Source organism: Cetorhinus maximus, chromosome 22, assembly GCF_964194155.1.
Source record: "Cetorhinus maximus chromosome 22, sCetMax3.hap1.1, whole genome shotgun sequence".
Lineage (NCBI taxonomy): Eukaryota > Metazoa > Chordata > Chondrichthyes > Lamniformes > Cetorhinidae > Cetorhinus > Cetorhinus maximus.
The window spans coordinates 63,989,372-64,004,800 of NC_135900.1; the positions used below are offsets into that span (position 1 = coordinate 63,989,372).

The 15,429-nt window shown below is 41.8% G+C and overlaps 1 protein-coding gene across 1 annotated transcript in view; it reads left to right on the forward strand.

Annotated features, from left to right (window-relative positions):
- The window catches only part of LOC144696757 (A disintegrin and metalloproteinase with thrombospondin motifs 20), a 440,683-nt gene that overhangs the window by 138,807 nt on the left and 286,447 nt on the right, over positions 1–15,429 (forward strand). Inside the window, exons 6-7 of the mRNA XM_078568442.1 lie at positions 7,282–7,406; positions 8,152–8,192. Of these exons, the coding sequence (XP_078424568.1) occupies positions 7,282–7,406; positions 8,152–8,192 (166 nt within the window). The remainder of the gene's footprint in view (positions 1–7,281; positions 7,407–8,151; positions 8,193–15,429) is intronic.

Here is a 15,429-nt window from a genome sequence, read left to right on the forward strand (position 1 = left end):
GGTTTAGACTCAAGTTCTGAGTGAAGTTGACAACTCCAATCTGAGAGCCGCATTCGACTGTCTTTCTTTTCTCCCCATCCAGCAATCCATTCTAGAATTTCTCTCCCATCCCCTGCAGATCCCCGATCACCAACTACTTCCCCCATCAAATCCAACCCAGTCAGGAACTTCTCTCTGCTCCATCTCTCTTCCCTTCCCTTCCTTATCCCCAGATACCTGGATGTTTCTCCACTAACCAGACCTGTTTCTGGTCAGCCCAAGTTAACAGCAGTGATATCACTGAGCTGGAGGTTTCTCTGCACTATGGAATTTTAAGGGAAAAGTTCTCCAGGGCCACTAGCATTGATGCACACAGGGATTCATTCCAGACAATCTAGGAACGTTGGCAGCCCGAATAACATTACAGATGTTCCAAGTTTAAGTTCAGCACTATGATTTCCCATGTTTGGTAAATGTGAGTTAGATATAGAATTAAGTGCAGTCGGCCCCCCTGCCTGATAAAATTTGTCTCCTGTGGCCCAGTTGTGTTGGATTGTAGGTGTTGTTTTTTTTGCTGTGGACCCATCCTCAGTGGGAACTGAGTGGAGACTATCCAAACTCATTTCTTTTATAGGAAAGAAGACTGAAGCTGCGCTGCACCAGTCTAGGCTAAGAGTGCCAATTCCGGATGTATTCCTGGAAGTTTCTTTACACGTCTTACCACCTCCTGCTGTCATGTTAAACAGCCTTTTTTGCCCCAGCCCCAATATTTTGGACAACTAAGAAACACAATTGTTCAAATCAGATGAAAACACCATTTATTATAATGCCCATATAATTTTGCCTTGGGTTGCATGCAGTAGAGTACTAACGATTAGTCTGAGTTGGATTCATGCCTCTGTCCTTGGAGGTGAATGGACAGTTTGCCAGACAACCATATGGTCCTTGACCCTGAAAAAGGTGATTTTTCTTTTTGTTCTGGCATTGAGAATGCAAGCAAGAATGAATACAAATTTCTGTAATTAATGCATCAGATTCTTCTTAAACTACATTAGCATTCTTTTTAAGTTGAAATTTGCTAGGAATTGTGTGGGTGCTTTCTTAACAATTTGAAATATCGCTTACCTGGTTCGAACTAAAATGGAAAAGACCTGATATTAAAAGTAGTGTTGCTTTCAGAAGCATTTTGAATGGTGTATCCATTTACAGAGGTCACCATGAACATTGCATTAACGCCGGTGATTATCCCACTGTATGTACTCCAGCACTACTTGGCTCTAATCTGACATACTTTGTCATCCCTTTATAACCATGTAACAGCTCAGAATAAGCCAGCAAGAGAATGCTGTGAATTGAAGTCCAATCCATGTTGCATTGCCTGTGGAGAAGCAGCTAGTATATACCCACGAACAATAACCCACAACAAAATAGAAGAAATCATTTTTAAAACATTTGACTGTGAAATTTTAGTTTCACTGACCCAATGCTAGTCATCCTGATTGGCTATGCTCCCCTGAGTTTGGAAAAAGCTCCCTTTGTAGGGAGTTGACCTTTGGAGGCTATTTTGGGGCAAGGAAGAAGTGCAATGCAGAGAGAGAAGATTCATGTGATAGACAAATTAATACTTTGAAGACTAAGGGCAATTTAAATATCAGTGCTGGTTGGACTCCACAGATGCTTTCACACAAGGAAAAAACGCGTCTGAGGTAACAGAATAAAGAAAAACATGTCAAACACTGTGAGTCCAGATGGGGGAAATGTGATCACAGTTACACATCAGAACCTTTTCCCAAGAAGGTTTGTTGACAGTATGTACAACAAAACTATGCTTGGGTGCAAGGCTATTATTACTGCATAACTTTTAATATGCTACTACAGGAAGTTCCCCCTTTCTTGTTTGTCTACTCACATCTGCTCATCTACTGAAAGGATTGATTTCCTTGTTTTTTTGACTAAGAAATCCAGGTGAGGGACCAAAACCTCAAAGTGCAGGAACCAAAGCCTCAAAGTGAAGGACACCACTAAGTTAAAAAGAGTAACAGAAAATGACTTGGTAAATCCAGAAAACGTGGTTAGATCAAAAGCAGAATACTGTGGATGCTGGAAATCTGAAATAAAAACAGAAAATGCTGGAAATACTCAGCAGGTCTGGCAGCATCTGTGGAGAGAGAAACACAGTGGACGTTTCAGGTGATGACCTTTCATAAGAACTGGTTAGATGATGCCCAGCTTTGTGTTTTAAACGACTGAAGGTTATAGGACAAAAGAACTGTTGAAATTAAGGAGTTCCTTAGTGTTGAGGTTCCTGGAAAGGATGAACTGGTGTTGGAGAAAATTTGGTGACTCTCATTTTCAACCCATTCACTTACTGACCTATACTGAAACAACAATGCTACTTCTGCAGCCCCTACGTGTCTTGCAAGAGAAGGAAGAGCAGGGGTAGAAAGGTGTATATAGAGTTTGGAAGGGACAAAATTTAGAGCAACATTGACCACGGCAGGATATTGACAAAATAAAAACAACAAAGGTTGGCAATGAAGAATAAACTTACCGGGCTATGGATTTCACAGGCAACAGTCACCTGCATCTTGCAGATAATGTTCTCAAGTGCCCATTTCTCTTACGCGAGTCTTGGTATTGAGTATTGGCAGGTGATTTGACCACAAGGGGGCATCATAGCCAAGCCCAATCCTATCTTAATGATGGATATCTGCACATGTCTAACAGCATAATGTACAGCAATCGACAATGGACGTTCTGGCCCAATTTCCACCCCCGCACTCCCGCACTCCAATCCAGTGAAACAAGCCAATTGCAGCACCTACATTCACAAACTGTCACCTGCAGGATAACTTTCTAATACTAATGAGAGCATTCCAGTTCCCTCATTCTTTCATCCAGGGTTTATATTTTAGGGTTTTAGAAGTGCAGTCTTTTATCCAATTCATTGAGGCAACTAACAGTTTCTGTTTAAGTTTAAGCACTGGTTTTTAGGTACATCCCAGTGTATGTATTCTGATTATTTCTGCTGGTAGCAATAACATGGAATGGATGATGGCCTTCAGGAAACTGGACAGAGAAACTGGATCCCTGCCTGGAATATGCCCAGAGAGAGTATTGAAGGCTCATGTCAAAATAGAAAAAAGCTTTGACACAATGTTAAACCCTTCCCTGGAATTTCCCATAATCTTAGCTGGTAATGTGTTGCACATTGGCTTCGCTTGTATCAAGTGAGCACTGCAGCTAGGACCATTCTGAATTGATGCAAGGTCAGGATTTAAAGGGAAGTTGTTAGTTTTCAATTGCCACGTTTTCTAAACCGCTATTTAAGGGCAGTTTTATGATGCTAGTTGCTTTGACAGCTTTTTGAAGGTGTTGAGCCAAGCTTCCAGCTGGAAAATTTTCAGTTGTCACAACTATAACTTAGAACATGGGCATTCTAATAGGAATCCTGTTCCTTGAGGGAAGAGGAGGAGAAAAGAGAGAGTAATGGCAGGCAAATGAAACTGCATCTTATGTGGATTGTTTGCACCAACTAGTACCGATGCAGCACTTCAGTCATACTACTGGGCATCATAACCCATTAATCTGCTTGAAATCCAAGTATTCTATAGCAGCAGTACAAGCATTCATGAGAGACAGTCTAATTGGGCTCAACAACTTTGTCCTTGGTGGCTCTGCTGCAAATGTCTTACAAGATACCATGTGCTCCATGGTTAACTTCAGTGACCAGAGCCCATCGTGCACTAGTATAACGACACAGGTAATAGTTTCTCCTCACTTTCCCTCAGCAATAGCAAGAATGTTTGTCATTTCTGATAATTATATAAAACTGCGATGTTCAATTATCATCCTTTAATTATAGATCTCGTGAGGTCTGAAACCAAAGGCTCAATAACTGAGCAAAGATGCAAGTTGCCTCTCGGGCCAGCATGTCTCTGCTGCTCCTTCTCACCTCTCTGCTTTCTGTTACCTATTATAACTCACTGTCTAAGTCTACTAGGTGGATGTACCTGTGCAGGTCTTCATACAAGTCACTGTGAGAAGCTGTCTTATGGTTGAGACATTGCTTCCTGTGGTATACCTGAAGAAAGTGAAGAGCAGAATGTATTTGGCTTGTGCTGGCTTCATAAATAGAATATATAGGATATAGGACTTAGGAGCAGGAGTAGGCCATTCAGCCTTTCGAGCCTGTTCCACCATCCAATGAGATCATGGTTGATCACCTGTTGAAATATTCATTGCATGAAAATAGAATGGGGTAAAGTTTGTATTCAACACAGTAATCTGTTGGTGTGATTGCTCAGCCATTATAGAACCTGCCCAGTGTCCAATCTGTGTTTTACAAGTGAGAAATCCATTTGGCCAGGTTACTGTCAATGCAATGATGATGGAAATTTACACCAATGTGTCACATAGCATTGTTTCAGTATAGGCCAATAAGTGAATGGGTTAGATGAAAAGGCACTTGGGATAATATTACTGCCTTCATCCTTTGGACTACATCTAGTCTGATGATCTGCAAATTGGCACCTTCAAATGCTTTCAGGGTTTACTATAATATGGCTATATTCTTGCAGGGCCATTGAGTAAAGTCGGAGGATTGAACCATAGAACCATAGAAAAGTTACAGCACAGAAGGAGGCCATTCAGCCCATCTTGTCCATGCCAGCCCGAGGACACCCAGGTGCCCTTTCTAATCCCACCTTCCTGCACCTGGCCCATAGCCCTGCAGCTTACAGCAATTTAGGTGCAGATCCAGGTACTTTTAAAAACAGTTTAAAGTTTCTGCCTCTACCACCAACTTGGGCAGCGAATTCCAGACACCCACTACCCTCTGCATAAAAAAGTTCTTCCTCATGTCCCCCCTACACCATCGGCCACTTACCTTGAATCTATGTCCCCTGGTTCTAGAATTCTCCATCAAGGAAAACAATTTTATCCTGTCTATTCCCCTCATAATTTTGTACATCTCAATCAAGTCACCTCTCAGCCTTCTTTGTTCCAAGGAAAATAACCCCAACTTATCCAATCTCCCCTCGTAGCTACACTTTTCTAACCCTGGCAACATTCTTGTAAACCTCCTCTGCACTCTCTCCAGAGCTATTACGTCCTTCCTGTAATGTGGTGACCAGAACTGCACACAGTACTCCAATTGTGGCCTCACCAGTGTTTTATACAATTCCAACATTATATCCTTACTTTTATATTCTATACCTCTGTCAGTGAAGGAGAGCATTCCATATGCCTTCTTTACAACCTTGTCTACTTGAACTGCTGCCTTCAGGGACCTGTGTACTTGTACGCCAAGATCTCTCACTTCATCTACCCCTCTTAGTATATTCCCATTTATTTTGTAATCCCTGTAACTGTTTGACCTCCCTAAATGTATGACCTCACACTTCTCTATGTTAAAATCCATCTGCCACTTTACCGCCCACTCCACCAACCCATCTATATCGTTTTGGAGATTATGGCTATCCTCTACACTATCCACTACTCGGCCAATTCACTCCAGCTCCTTCACACCTCCTTTCCTCAGTCACTCACTCTCACTCATTCACTCACACTCACTCACTGCCACACATCTACACACTCGAGCACAATTCTGTATGACACTATCTATTTTTATACAATGCATATTTGAACTGTGTCATGCAGCCTTCTAACCCATGTTGCTCTTCACTTTCTGTCAGTGAGCATTCTTTCATTAAGGTACCTGGACTTACAAGTAGAGAAAGAGAATCAAGAGGTCAGAAATATGAGGAGCACAAGTAGCAGATTGAAGCAGCTATCATGCAACCCCTTGTGGGTGTGATTACACGTACATGTATCATTGGGAAGATTCAGATGGAAGGAATTTTGGAGAAAGTCTATTCAATGATTTGAGTGCGAGAAGGAAAGGCATGCTTTGTGGCATGCTCACCTGGCCCACTGACTTGGATTAAGGTTCTGGCATTTGGCTTCTTTGGTAAAGTCCCTTCCTTAGAATAACTTTATCCTGTGGGTGGTTATAGCCCCAGTGATGTGCCGCTCCACTTCCCCATGTGCACTCTGCAGCTTGCTTATGTGAACAGCGTCTTTGGGTGTTCAACAGGGTGACACTTCCCCCAACAGCACTTTGGCAATTGTAGCGGTAAAAGCCATCCATCTTCCTGATTCAGTTATTACAGTCTAGAAAACTAGCAACAGCTTCAGAAAAGCTAGCACAATCCCCTGCAAGCTGACAACTCAACAATGACCTTGATTATAAACCTGTGACATGAGAAAACAAGCAGTTACATGGGTATTGTAACACATACTGTTGAAAATTTGTATTGGAGCAAAAAAAAAAGCAAAATTATTCATCTATTTGCCTAACAGTTATTGCCTCATTTTCAAACCCCCATCACATCTGTTTACACGTCAACACCTTCCATTTCCCCTTTCCTGCTACCGTCTTTCCCTTTCTCCATCTCCTTTATTTTCATCCATTTGTCCCCTTCACTCTCCTCTATCACCTCAGTCCTGCACCTACCTGACTGCTGCCATTAATTGACCTGTCTATTCTGGTCCAATTTGAATGGGTTGGATTGGACCAGCCCTGAAGGAAATCCAGCCATTACAGTACTCTGAGTGGATACCTCTATTCTCTCACGTATCACCACCTGCCAGGTGCAGTGGCTGGAGACCCTTTCATTAGTAGTCTGAGTAGACTGAGGACAGAAAGATTCAGCCCAGTCCAAGCTAAAGCAGCCAGCCCTGAGTGAGACTGAGGAGAGAAGGGCCTAGCTCAGTTCAGCTTAATATCACTAAAATAAAAGCAAAATACTGCAGATGCTGGAAATCTGAAATAAAACGGAAAGTACTGGAAATATTCAGGTCAGGCAGCATCTGTGGACAGAGAAACAGTTAATGTTTCGAGTCGAATAGTTGAAGAGTGATATTCAACTCAAAATGCTTACTCTGTTTCTCTCTCCACAGATGCTGCCAGACCTGCTGAGTATTTCTAGGACTTTCTGTTTTTATTATAGCTTATTATCAGCCTGACTTGAGTGGGAGTGGGAATGAGGACAGAAGGTCCTGATTAGAGTAGCAGTGCAAATGAGGAGAGGAGGGCTCAATTCCCACTGATATTCCCTAAGCAATCTCTGAATGTGCCAATGTGTGATGCCAGTGTGAAATGCTGACATCTGGTATGAATTGATTTTCTACAAAAATGCCCTTCATTTTAAATTGCTGCGGCTGAGGGTGAAAAATCTGCAGGCAAAAGAATAAATTCCATTCCACATTATTAATGCCTTTTATTCTTCACCTATTCAGGAAGGACCATCCATCAGTTTTAACGCAGCTACAACTCTTCATAAGTTCTGCGTGTGGCAGCAGATGCAGAACATTCTGGATGATGCTCACCCATCTCATCATGACACTGCAGTCCTCATAACTAGGTAACTGTTGCATGCATATCTGTGCTTCCAAATGACCAATTTCCACATCCATTGCCTGATTCTAGATTGTTACACTAAATTCTTTATTTGATGATTTCTAAGATAAATATCCTTCAATATATTAACCACAAATAAAATGTGGATTACTAGCAAAATAGAGGAAAAGCAAAATAGGGAAAGCTACTCAGCTGGCCTGTGCTGGGTAGGTTTTGTGTTTGGAAATCAGCCAGTACTGTTTAACTCACGGACTGGGTACTGTTGTAAAACAAAGGTGCAATACATTGTTTGCAACCATCAGTTCAGGGCATATGATCAGAATCAGCAACTTGCAATGAGGAAAGCTCTGAGCAGCTGTTGACTTGATTGAAGGCAAACTGTGCTTCCCTGTTAATTATCATTGACACTTCCAAGCAGTAATGACCAAGAGGCCAGAGTAATCTTGACATTATACTGACATATTCAGTTTAAACTCTGGGTGCACTGAATTCCAAAATTGAGCAACACTGACAAGAGGAGGAAGAGCTCTTTCTTCACCTGTCTGTGACTTGGATTTGTACTCACTGACCCTCAGGGTCCAGTATCTGCTCAGTCCACATTACTTCAAGTTCCTAATAATGAAAGTAAGTAACTTTTTACCCCCTAACCTTCCCCTACCCCAAGGCTGTACTTTAATTTCCTGTCAGTACTGATCAGAATTTCATTCTTTACTAAAAATTCTTATCTAGTTTAATTTGTTTGATTTTAGGGAAGACATTTGTAGAGCTAGAAACAAGTGTGATACTTTGGGTAAGTGAAACAGACCAACTTTCACAGCTAACCATGCAGAGTGGCCTTACTGTACAAGATTCATGCTAAGAAAACTGGAGTGAAGCGATTTCTTAGAATGTAACAAGATTCGAACTGCCTTTTATTGTCTCAGCATAAAATTAATGATTATATCTTGCTTTTTCAGTCCTGGTACACATGAAAATGCAGTTCTGATGAAAGATTTGGATGTTTCACGGAGTTGCTCAACTGAAAATTATCTAAAATGATGCTATAACTGTTGTTTTATTTGAATGCAATGCCCTCAATCTGTTTTGTAATAATGGTTTTATCAATGTGCATGAAATTTCTGCCTGTTGTTACGGCACCTATTGAGCAATAATATGCTCTGAGGTCATCACTTTAAAACATTTTCAGTTGTTTCTTCTGTAAGCCTCAGCATTACAAGAATTATTGCAAATTTATGTTTAGAATTATAACATTACTGTCTCGTTAGACCCTTTTATATTGGTGTCAGTGGAGCTTAATGCCACCTATTCCCTCAGCAAGTACTTGCTGTAAGTGCAAGTCTTTACAGATTGACAATTTAGGGGGCCCACTAAAAATTCTTCAGATGTCCATAGACCCTGCAAGCCCACACAACACTGACTGGATACACTGGCCTCGAAATTCCACAGATTGTTAGTTACCAGAACTGAACAGAGTACTCAAAATTTGATTGTATCAAAGAGCTTGAGGATGACTATCTCTAACTTACAGAATTGTGCAGTCATAACATTTACAGCACAGGATGAGGCCCAATGCATGCTGGTTCCTCATCTAGAACTGCCAGTATCTCCATTTCCCTGTTCATTTACAGAATCCTGCTATATTCCTCCTTTTCAAATATTATTCCAATTCCCTTTTAAATCTATGGTCTTTCTCTCAATAACCATGTGATAAAGCATTCTAAAGACTAAAGACATTCCCTTATCCACCATTTTGGTGACCTTCTTAAAAAAATTAAGTAAATTAGTCAGGGATGATGTATGTGTGCAATTTTTTTATTCATTCATGGTATGTGATCACCCTTGGTGAGGCCAGCATTTATTGCCCGTCCATAATTGCATTTGAGAAGCACCTTCTTGAACTGTGGCAGTCAATGTGGTGTAGGTATATCCAGAGAACTCTTAGGAAGAGAGTTCCACTAATTTTTTTATTCATTCATGGTATGTGATCACCCTTGGCAAGGCCAGCATTTATTGCCCGTCCATAATTGCATTTGAGAAGCACCTTCTTGAACTGTGGCAGTCAATGTGGTGTAGGTATATCTAGAGAACTCTTAGGAAGAGAGTTCCACTAATTTTTTTATTCATTCATGGTATGTGATCACCCTTGGCAAGGCCAGCATTTATTGCCCGTCCATAATTGCATTTGAGAAGCACCTTCTTGAACTGTGGCAGTCAATGTGGTGTAGGTATATCCAGAGAACTCTTAGGAAGAGAGTTCCACTAATCAGTGACAGTGAAGGAATGGTGATGTATTTCCAAGTCAGGAAGGTGTGTGACTTGGAGGGAAACTTGCAGGCAGTGGTGTTTCCATGCGTCAGCTGCCCCTGTCTTTCTTGGTGGTAAAGGGCACGGACTTGTAGGGTGCTGTCAAAGGAGCCTTGGCGAGTTGCTGCATTGTATCTTGTAGATGGTACACACTGTTGCCACTTAATGCCAGAGATGGGGGGAGTGAATGTTTAAGGGGGTGGATGGGCTTCAGTCAAGCGGGCCGCTATTTTCTGGATGGTGATGAGTTTCTTGAATGTTGTTGGAGTTGCACTAATTCAGGCAAGTGAAGAGTGTTCCATCACACTCCTGACTTGTGCCTTGTAGGTGTTGGACAGACTTTGGGAAGTCAGGAAATGAGTTACCACAAAATTCCTAGCCTCTGACCTGCCCTTCTAGCCACAGTATTTATATGGCTGGTCCAGTTCGGTTACTGGTCAATGGTAATCTCCATGATATTGATGATGGGGGATTCAGCGATAATAACGTAGTTGAACAGCAGGGGTGATGGTTAAATTCCGTCTTGTTGGAGGTGGTCATTGCTGGGCAATTGTGTGGTGTGAATATTACTTGTCACTTATCAGCCTAAGCCTGAATATTGTCCAGGCCTTGCTGAAGATGGACACTAACTGCTTCAGTATCTGAGGAAATGGAACTGAACATTGTGCAATCATCAGCGAACACCCCATTTCTGACCTTATGATAGAGAGAAGGTCATTGATGAAGCAGCTGCAGGTGATTGGACCTAGGACACTATCCTGAGGAAATCCTGTGGCAAGGCTTTGGGGCACAGATGATTGAACTCTAACAACCACAACCATCATTTGTTGTGCTAGGTACAACAAAACCAGTGAAACATTTCTCCTTGACTCCCTCGGACTTCAGTTTTGCTAGGGCTTCTCGATGCCACATTTGGTCAAATGCTGCCTTGATGTCAAAGGTAGTCACTCTCACTTCACCTCTTAAGTTCAGCTCTTTTATCCATGTTTGGAGCAAGGTTGCAATAGGGTCTGGAGCTGAATGATCCTTGCAGAACTCAAACTGAGCATATGTGAGCAAGTTATTGCTGAGCAAATGCTGCTTGATAGCATTGTCAACAACACCTTCTGTCACTTTGCTGATGATCAAGAGTAGACTGATAGGGAGGTAATTGGCCAGATTGTTGTGGATCACACATAACCTGGGCAATTTTCCATATTGCTGGGTGGATGCCAGTGTTGTAGCTGTAATGGAACAGCTTGGCTAGGGGCACGGCTAGTTCTGAAGCTTAACTCTTCAGTACTATTGTCAAGATGTCGTCAGGGCCCATGGCCTTTAATCTATCTAGTGCTTTCAGCCATTTCTTCATATCATAAGACCATAAGACATAGGAGCAGAAATTAGGCCATTCAGCCCATCGAGTCTGCTCTGCCATTCAATCATGGCTGATAAGTTTCTCAACCGCATTCTCCCGCCTTCTCCCCGTAACCTTTGATCCCCTTATCAATCAAGAACCTATCTATCTCAGTCTTAAATACACTCAATGACCTGGCCTCCACAGCCTTCTGTGGCAATGAATTCCATAGATTCACCACTCTCTGGCTAAAGAAGTTTCTCCTCATCTCTGCTCTAAAAGGTCTTCCCTTTACTCTGAGGCTGTGCCCTCGGGTCCTAGTCTCTCCTACTAATGGAAACATCTTCCCCACGCCCACTCTATCCAGGCCTTTCAGTATTCTTTAAGTTTCAATCAGATCCTCCCTCATCCTTCTAAACTCCATCGTGTATAGACCCAGAGTCCTCAAACGTTCCTCATATGTTAAGCCTTTCATTCCTGGGATCGTTCTCGTGAACCTCCTCTGGACCCTCTCCAGGGCCAGCACATCCTTCCTGAGATACGGGGCCCAAAATTGCTCACAATATTCTAAATGTGGTCTGACCAGAGCCTTATAAAGCCTCAGCAGCACATCCCTGCTTTTATATTCTAGTCCTCTCGAAATAAATGCCAACATTGCATTTGCCTTCCTAACTACCGACTCAACCTGCAAGTTAACCTTAAGGGAATCCTGGACTAGGACTCCCAAGTCCCTTTGCACTCCAGATTTCTAAATTCTCTCCCCATTTAGAAAATAGTCTATGCCTCTATTCTTCCTACCAAAGTGCATGACCTCACACTTCCCTACATTGTATTCCATCTGCCACTCCTTTGCCCATTCTCCTAACCTGTCCAAATCCTTCTGCAGCCTCCCTGCCTCCTCAATACTACCTGTCCCTCCACCTATCTTTGTATCATCTGCAAACTTAGCCAGGATGCCCTCAGTTCCTTCATCTAGATCATTAATGTATAAAGTAAAAAGTTGTGGTCCCAACACTGACCCCTGTGGAACTCCACTAGTCACCGGCCGCCATCCTGAGAAGGACCCCCTTATCCCCACTCTCTGCCTCCTGCCAGACAGCCAATCTTCTATCCATGCTAGTACCTTGCCTCTAACATCATGGGCTCTTATCTTACTGAGCAGCCTCCTGTGCGGCATCTTGTCAAAGGCCTTCTGGAAGTCCAGGTAGATAACATCCATTGGCTCTCCTTTGTCTAACCTACACATTACCTCCTCAAAGAATTCTAACAGATTTGTCAGGCATGACCTCCCCTTGATGAAACCATGCTGACTTTGCCCTATTTTACCATGCACTTCCAAGTATTCTGAAATCTCATCCTTAATATTTTGTGTAGTGAATTGAATTGGCTGAAGACCTGAGGGGTCTTGATGGGGTGGATGTGGAGAGGATGTTTCCTCTTGTGGGAGAACCTAGAACTAGGAGTGACTGTTTGAAAATAAGGGGTCGCTCCTTTAAGACACAGATGTGGAGAAATTTTTTCTCTCAGAAGGTTGAGAGTCTTTGGAACTCTCTTCCTCACACAGCGGTGGAAGCAGAGTTTTTGAATATTTTTAAGGCAGGGCTAGATAGATTCTTGATTAACAAGGGAGTGACAGGTTATCATGCAACAAGGGAGTGACAGGTTATCATGCAGAGGCAGGAATGTGGGGTTGAGGCTACATTCAGATCAGCCATCATCTGATTGAATGGCGGAGCAGGCTCGAGGGGCTGAGTGGCCTACTCCTGCTCCTAATTTGTATGTTCATAAAAATTGCTGCAATTGCATGTTAGTTTTCAGCGAGTCATGAACAAGGATACCCAGATCCCTCTGGAAATTAGCACTTCCCAATCTCTCACCATTTAAGAAATGCTCTGCCTTTCTGTATTTCCTACCAAACTTCACATTTTTCCACATTATATTCCACCTGCCAAGTTCTTGCACTTAGCCTATCTAAGTCCCCTTGAAGCCTCTTTGCATCCTCCTCACAACTCCCATTCCTATCTGGTTTGTGTCATCAGCAAACTTGGAAATATTATTTTTGGTCCCCACATCCAAATCATTGACATATTTTGTGAATAGCTGGGGCCCAAACACTGATCCTTGTGGTACCCCACTAGTCACAGTCTGCCAACCTGAGAATGATCCTTTATTTTTACTCTGTTTTCTGTCCTTTAATCAATTCTCAATTCATGTCAGTATGTTTCTCCCGTTCCTATCTGCTTTAATTTTGCTTACTAACCTCCAGTGTGTGACCTTATCAAAAGCCTTCTGAAAATCCAAGTCCACTACATCCACTGGTCCCCCCTTATCTATGCTGATGGTTACATCCTCAAAAAACTCCAACAGGTTCATCAAACGTAACTTCCCTCTCATAAATCCATGTTGATTCTGCCCAATCCTACCATTATTTACTGTGTCCAGTTACCAAATCCTTTATAATATATTCTAACAATTCCCCTACCACTAATGTCAGACTAATAGGTCTGTATAAATTCTCCGTTTTCTCTCTCCCTCCTTTCTTAAATAGTGGGGTTGCATTTGCAACCTTCTCATCTGGAAGAACTGTTCCAGAATCTATAGAATTTTGGAAGATGCTTGCCCAATGCATCCACTATCTCTATAGCCACCCCTTTCAACACTCTGGGATGTAGATTATCAGCTGCAGGGGACTTGCATCTTTCAGTCCCATTTCTCCAGTACTACTTTTTTATTAATACTAATTTCTTTCAGCTCTTCATTCTCGCTAGTCCCTTTGTTCTCTAATATTTCTGGGAGGTTCTTTGTATCTTTCTGCATGAAGACAGACACAAAGTATTTGTTTAATTTCTCTGCCATTTCCTTATTCCCCATTATAAATTCTCCTGTCTCTGCCTGTAATTGTCTTTGCTAATATTTTCCTTTTTACATACCTATAGAAGCTTTTGAAATCTGTTTTTATGTGTCTTGCTAGTTTACTTTCATATTCTATTTTCCCATTCTTTATCAGTTTCTTGGTCTTGGTCCTCTTTTGCTGATTTCGAAATTGCTCCAATCCTCAGGCTTACAACTATTTTTGGCAACTTTATAAGCCTCTTCTTTAGATCTAATGCAATTTTTAACTTCTCTTGTTAGTCACAGTTGGATCACTTTACATTTGGGTTTTTGTGCCTCAAAGGAATGTTTATTTGTTGTCAACTATATAGTAATTCTTTAAGTGCTAGCCATTGCCTGTCTACCATCACACCTTTTAATGTAGTTTCCCAATCTACCACAGCCAACCTACCCCTCATACCTCTGTAGTTTCCTTGGTTTAGATTTAAGACCCTAGTTTCAGATTGAACGACATCACTTTCAAACTTAATGTAAAATTCTGTAATATTATGGTCACTCTTTCCTAAAGGCTCACAAGAACATAAAAAATAGTAGTAGGGGTAGACCATATGGCCCATTGAGCCTGCTCCATCATTCAATATGATCATGGCTGATCTTGAGCTTCAACTCCATTTTCCCACCTACTTCCCATATCCCTTAATTCCCTCAGATTTGAGTGAAATAATTTCTCCTCATCTCAGCCTTGAATGGTCTGCCCCTTATCCTGAAACTGTGCCCTGGTATTTGAGATTCCCCAACCAGTGGCTCCTTTAAAATGAGATTATTAATTAGTCCTTTCACAATACTAGATCTAAAACATACTTTTCTCAGAACCCATCTCATATACATTCCAGGGATTTTCTTCCACAGCATTAGTGCTTATTTGATTTACTCAGTCTGCGTATAGATTGAAATTCCCCCATGATTACTATATTATCCTTGTTACATGCACCTCTAATTTCCTGATTTATACCGTGCCTTACATAACCACCATTGTTTGGTGGCCTAGAAACAACTCCCACCAATGCTTACTACCCCTTGTCATTTCTTAGCTCAACCCAAACTGATTCTACATCTGATCTTCTGGTCTAAGATCCTCTCTCACTAATGTACTGATCTCATACGTTATTAACAGCACTACTCCACTTCCTTTTCCTTTTTCTCTATCCTTCCTAAATATCGAATACCCTTGAATATTCAGTTCCCAGCCTTGGTCACCTGCAGTCGCGTCTCTGTAATGGCAATTGGGTCATACCTGTTTACTTCTGTTTGTGCTGTCAATTCATCTACCTTGTTGCAAATGCTCCCTACGTTCAGATAGAGTACCTTTAATTTTGCGTTTTTAACATAGTTCTATATTTTGACTCTATTTGATGCTGGCTTTTGTTTCCACTGGCTTTCAATTTTGCTTACTATTTTTCTTCCTACCTTTTCCAGCTTTGTTCCTCTCCTATCTGAATTCCATCTCAGGTTCTCACCCCCTGCCAAGCTAGTTTAAACCTCCCCAACAGCACTAGCA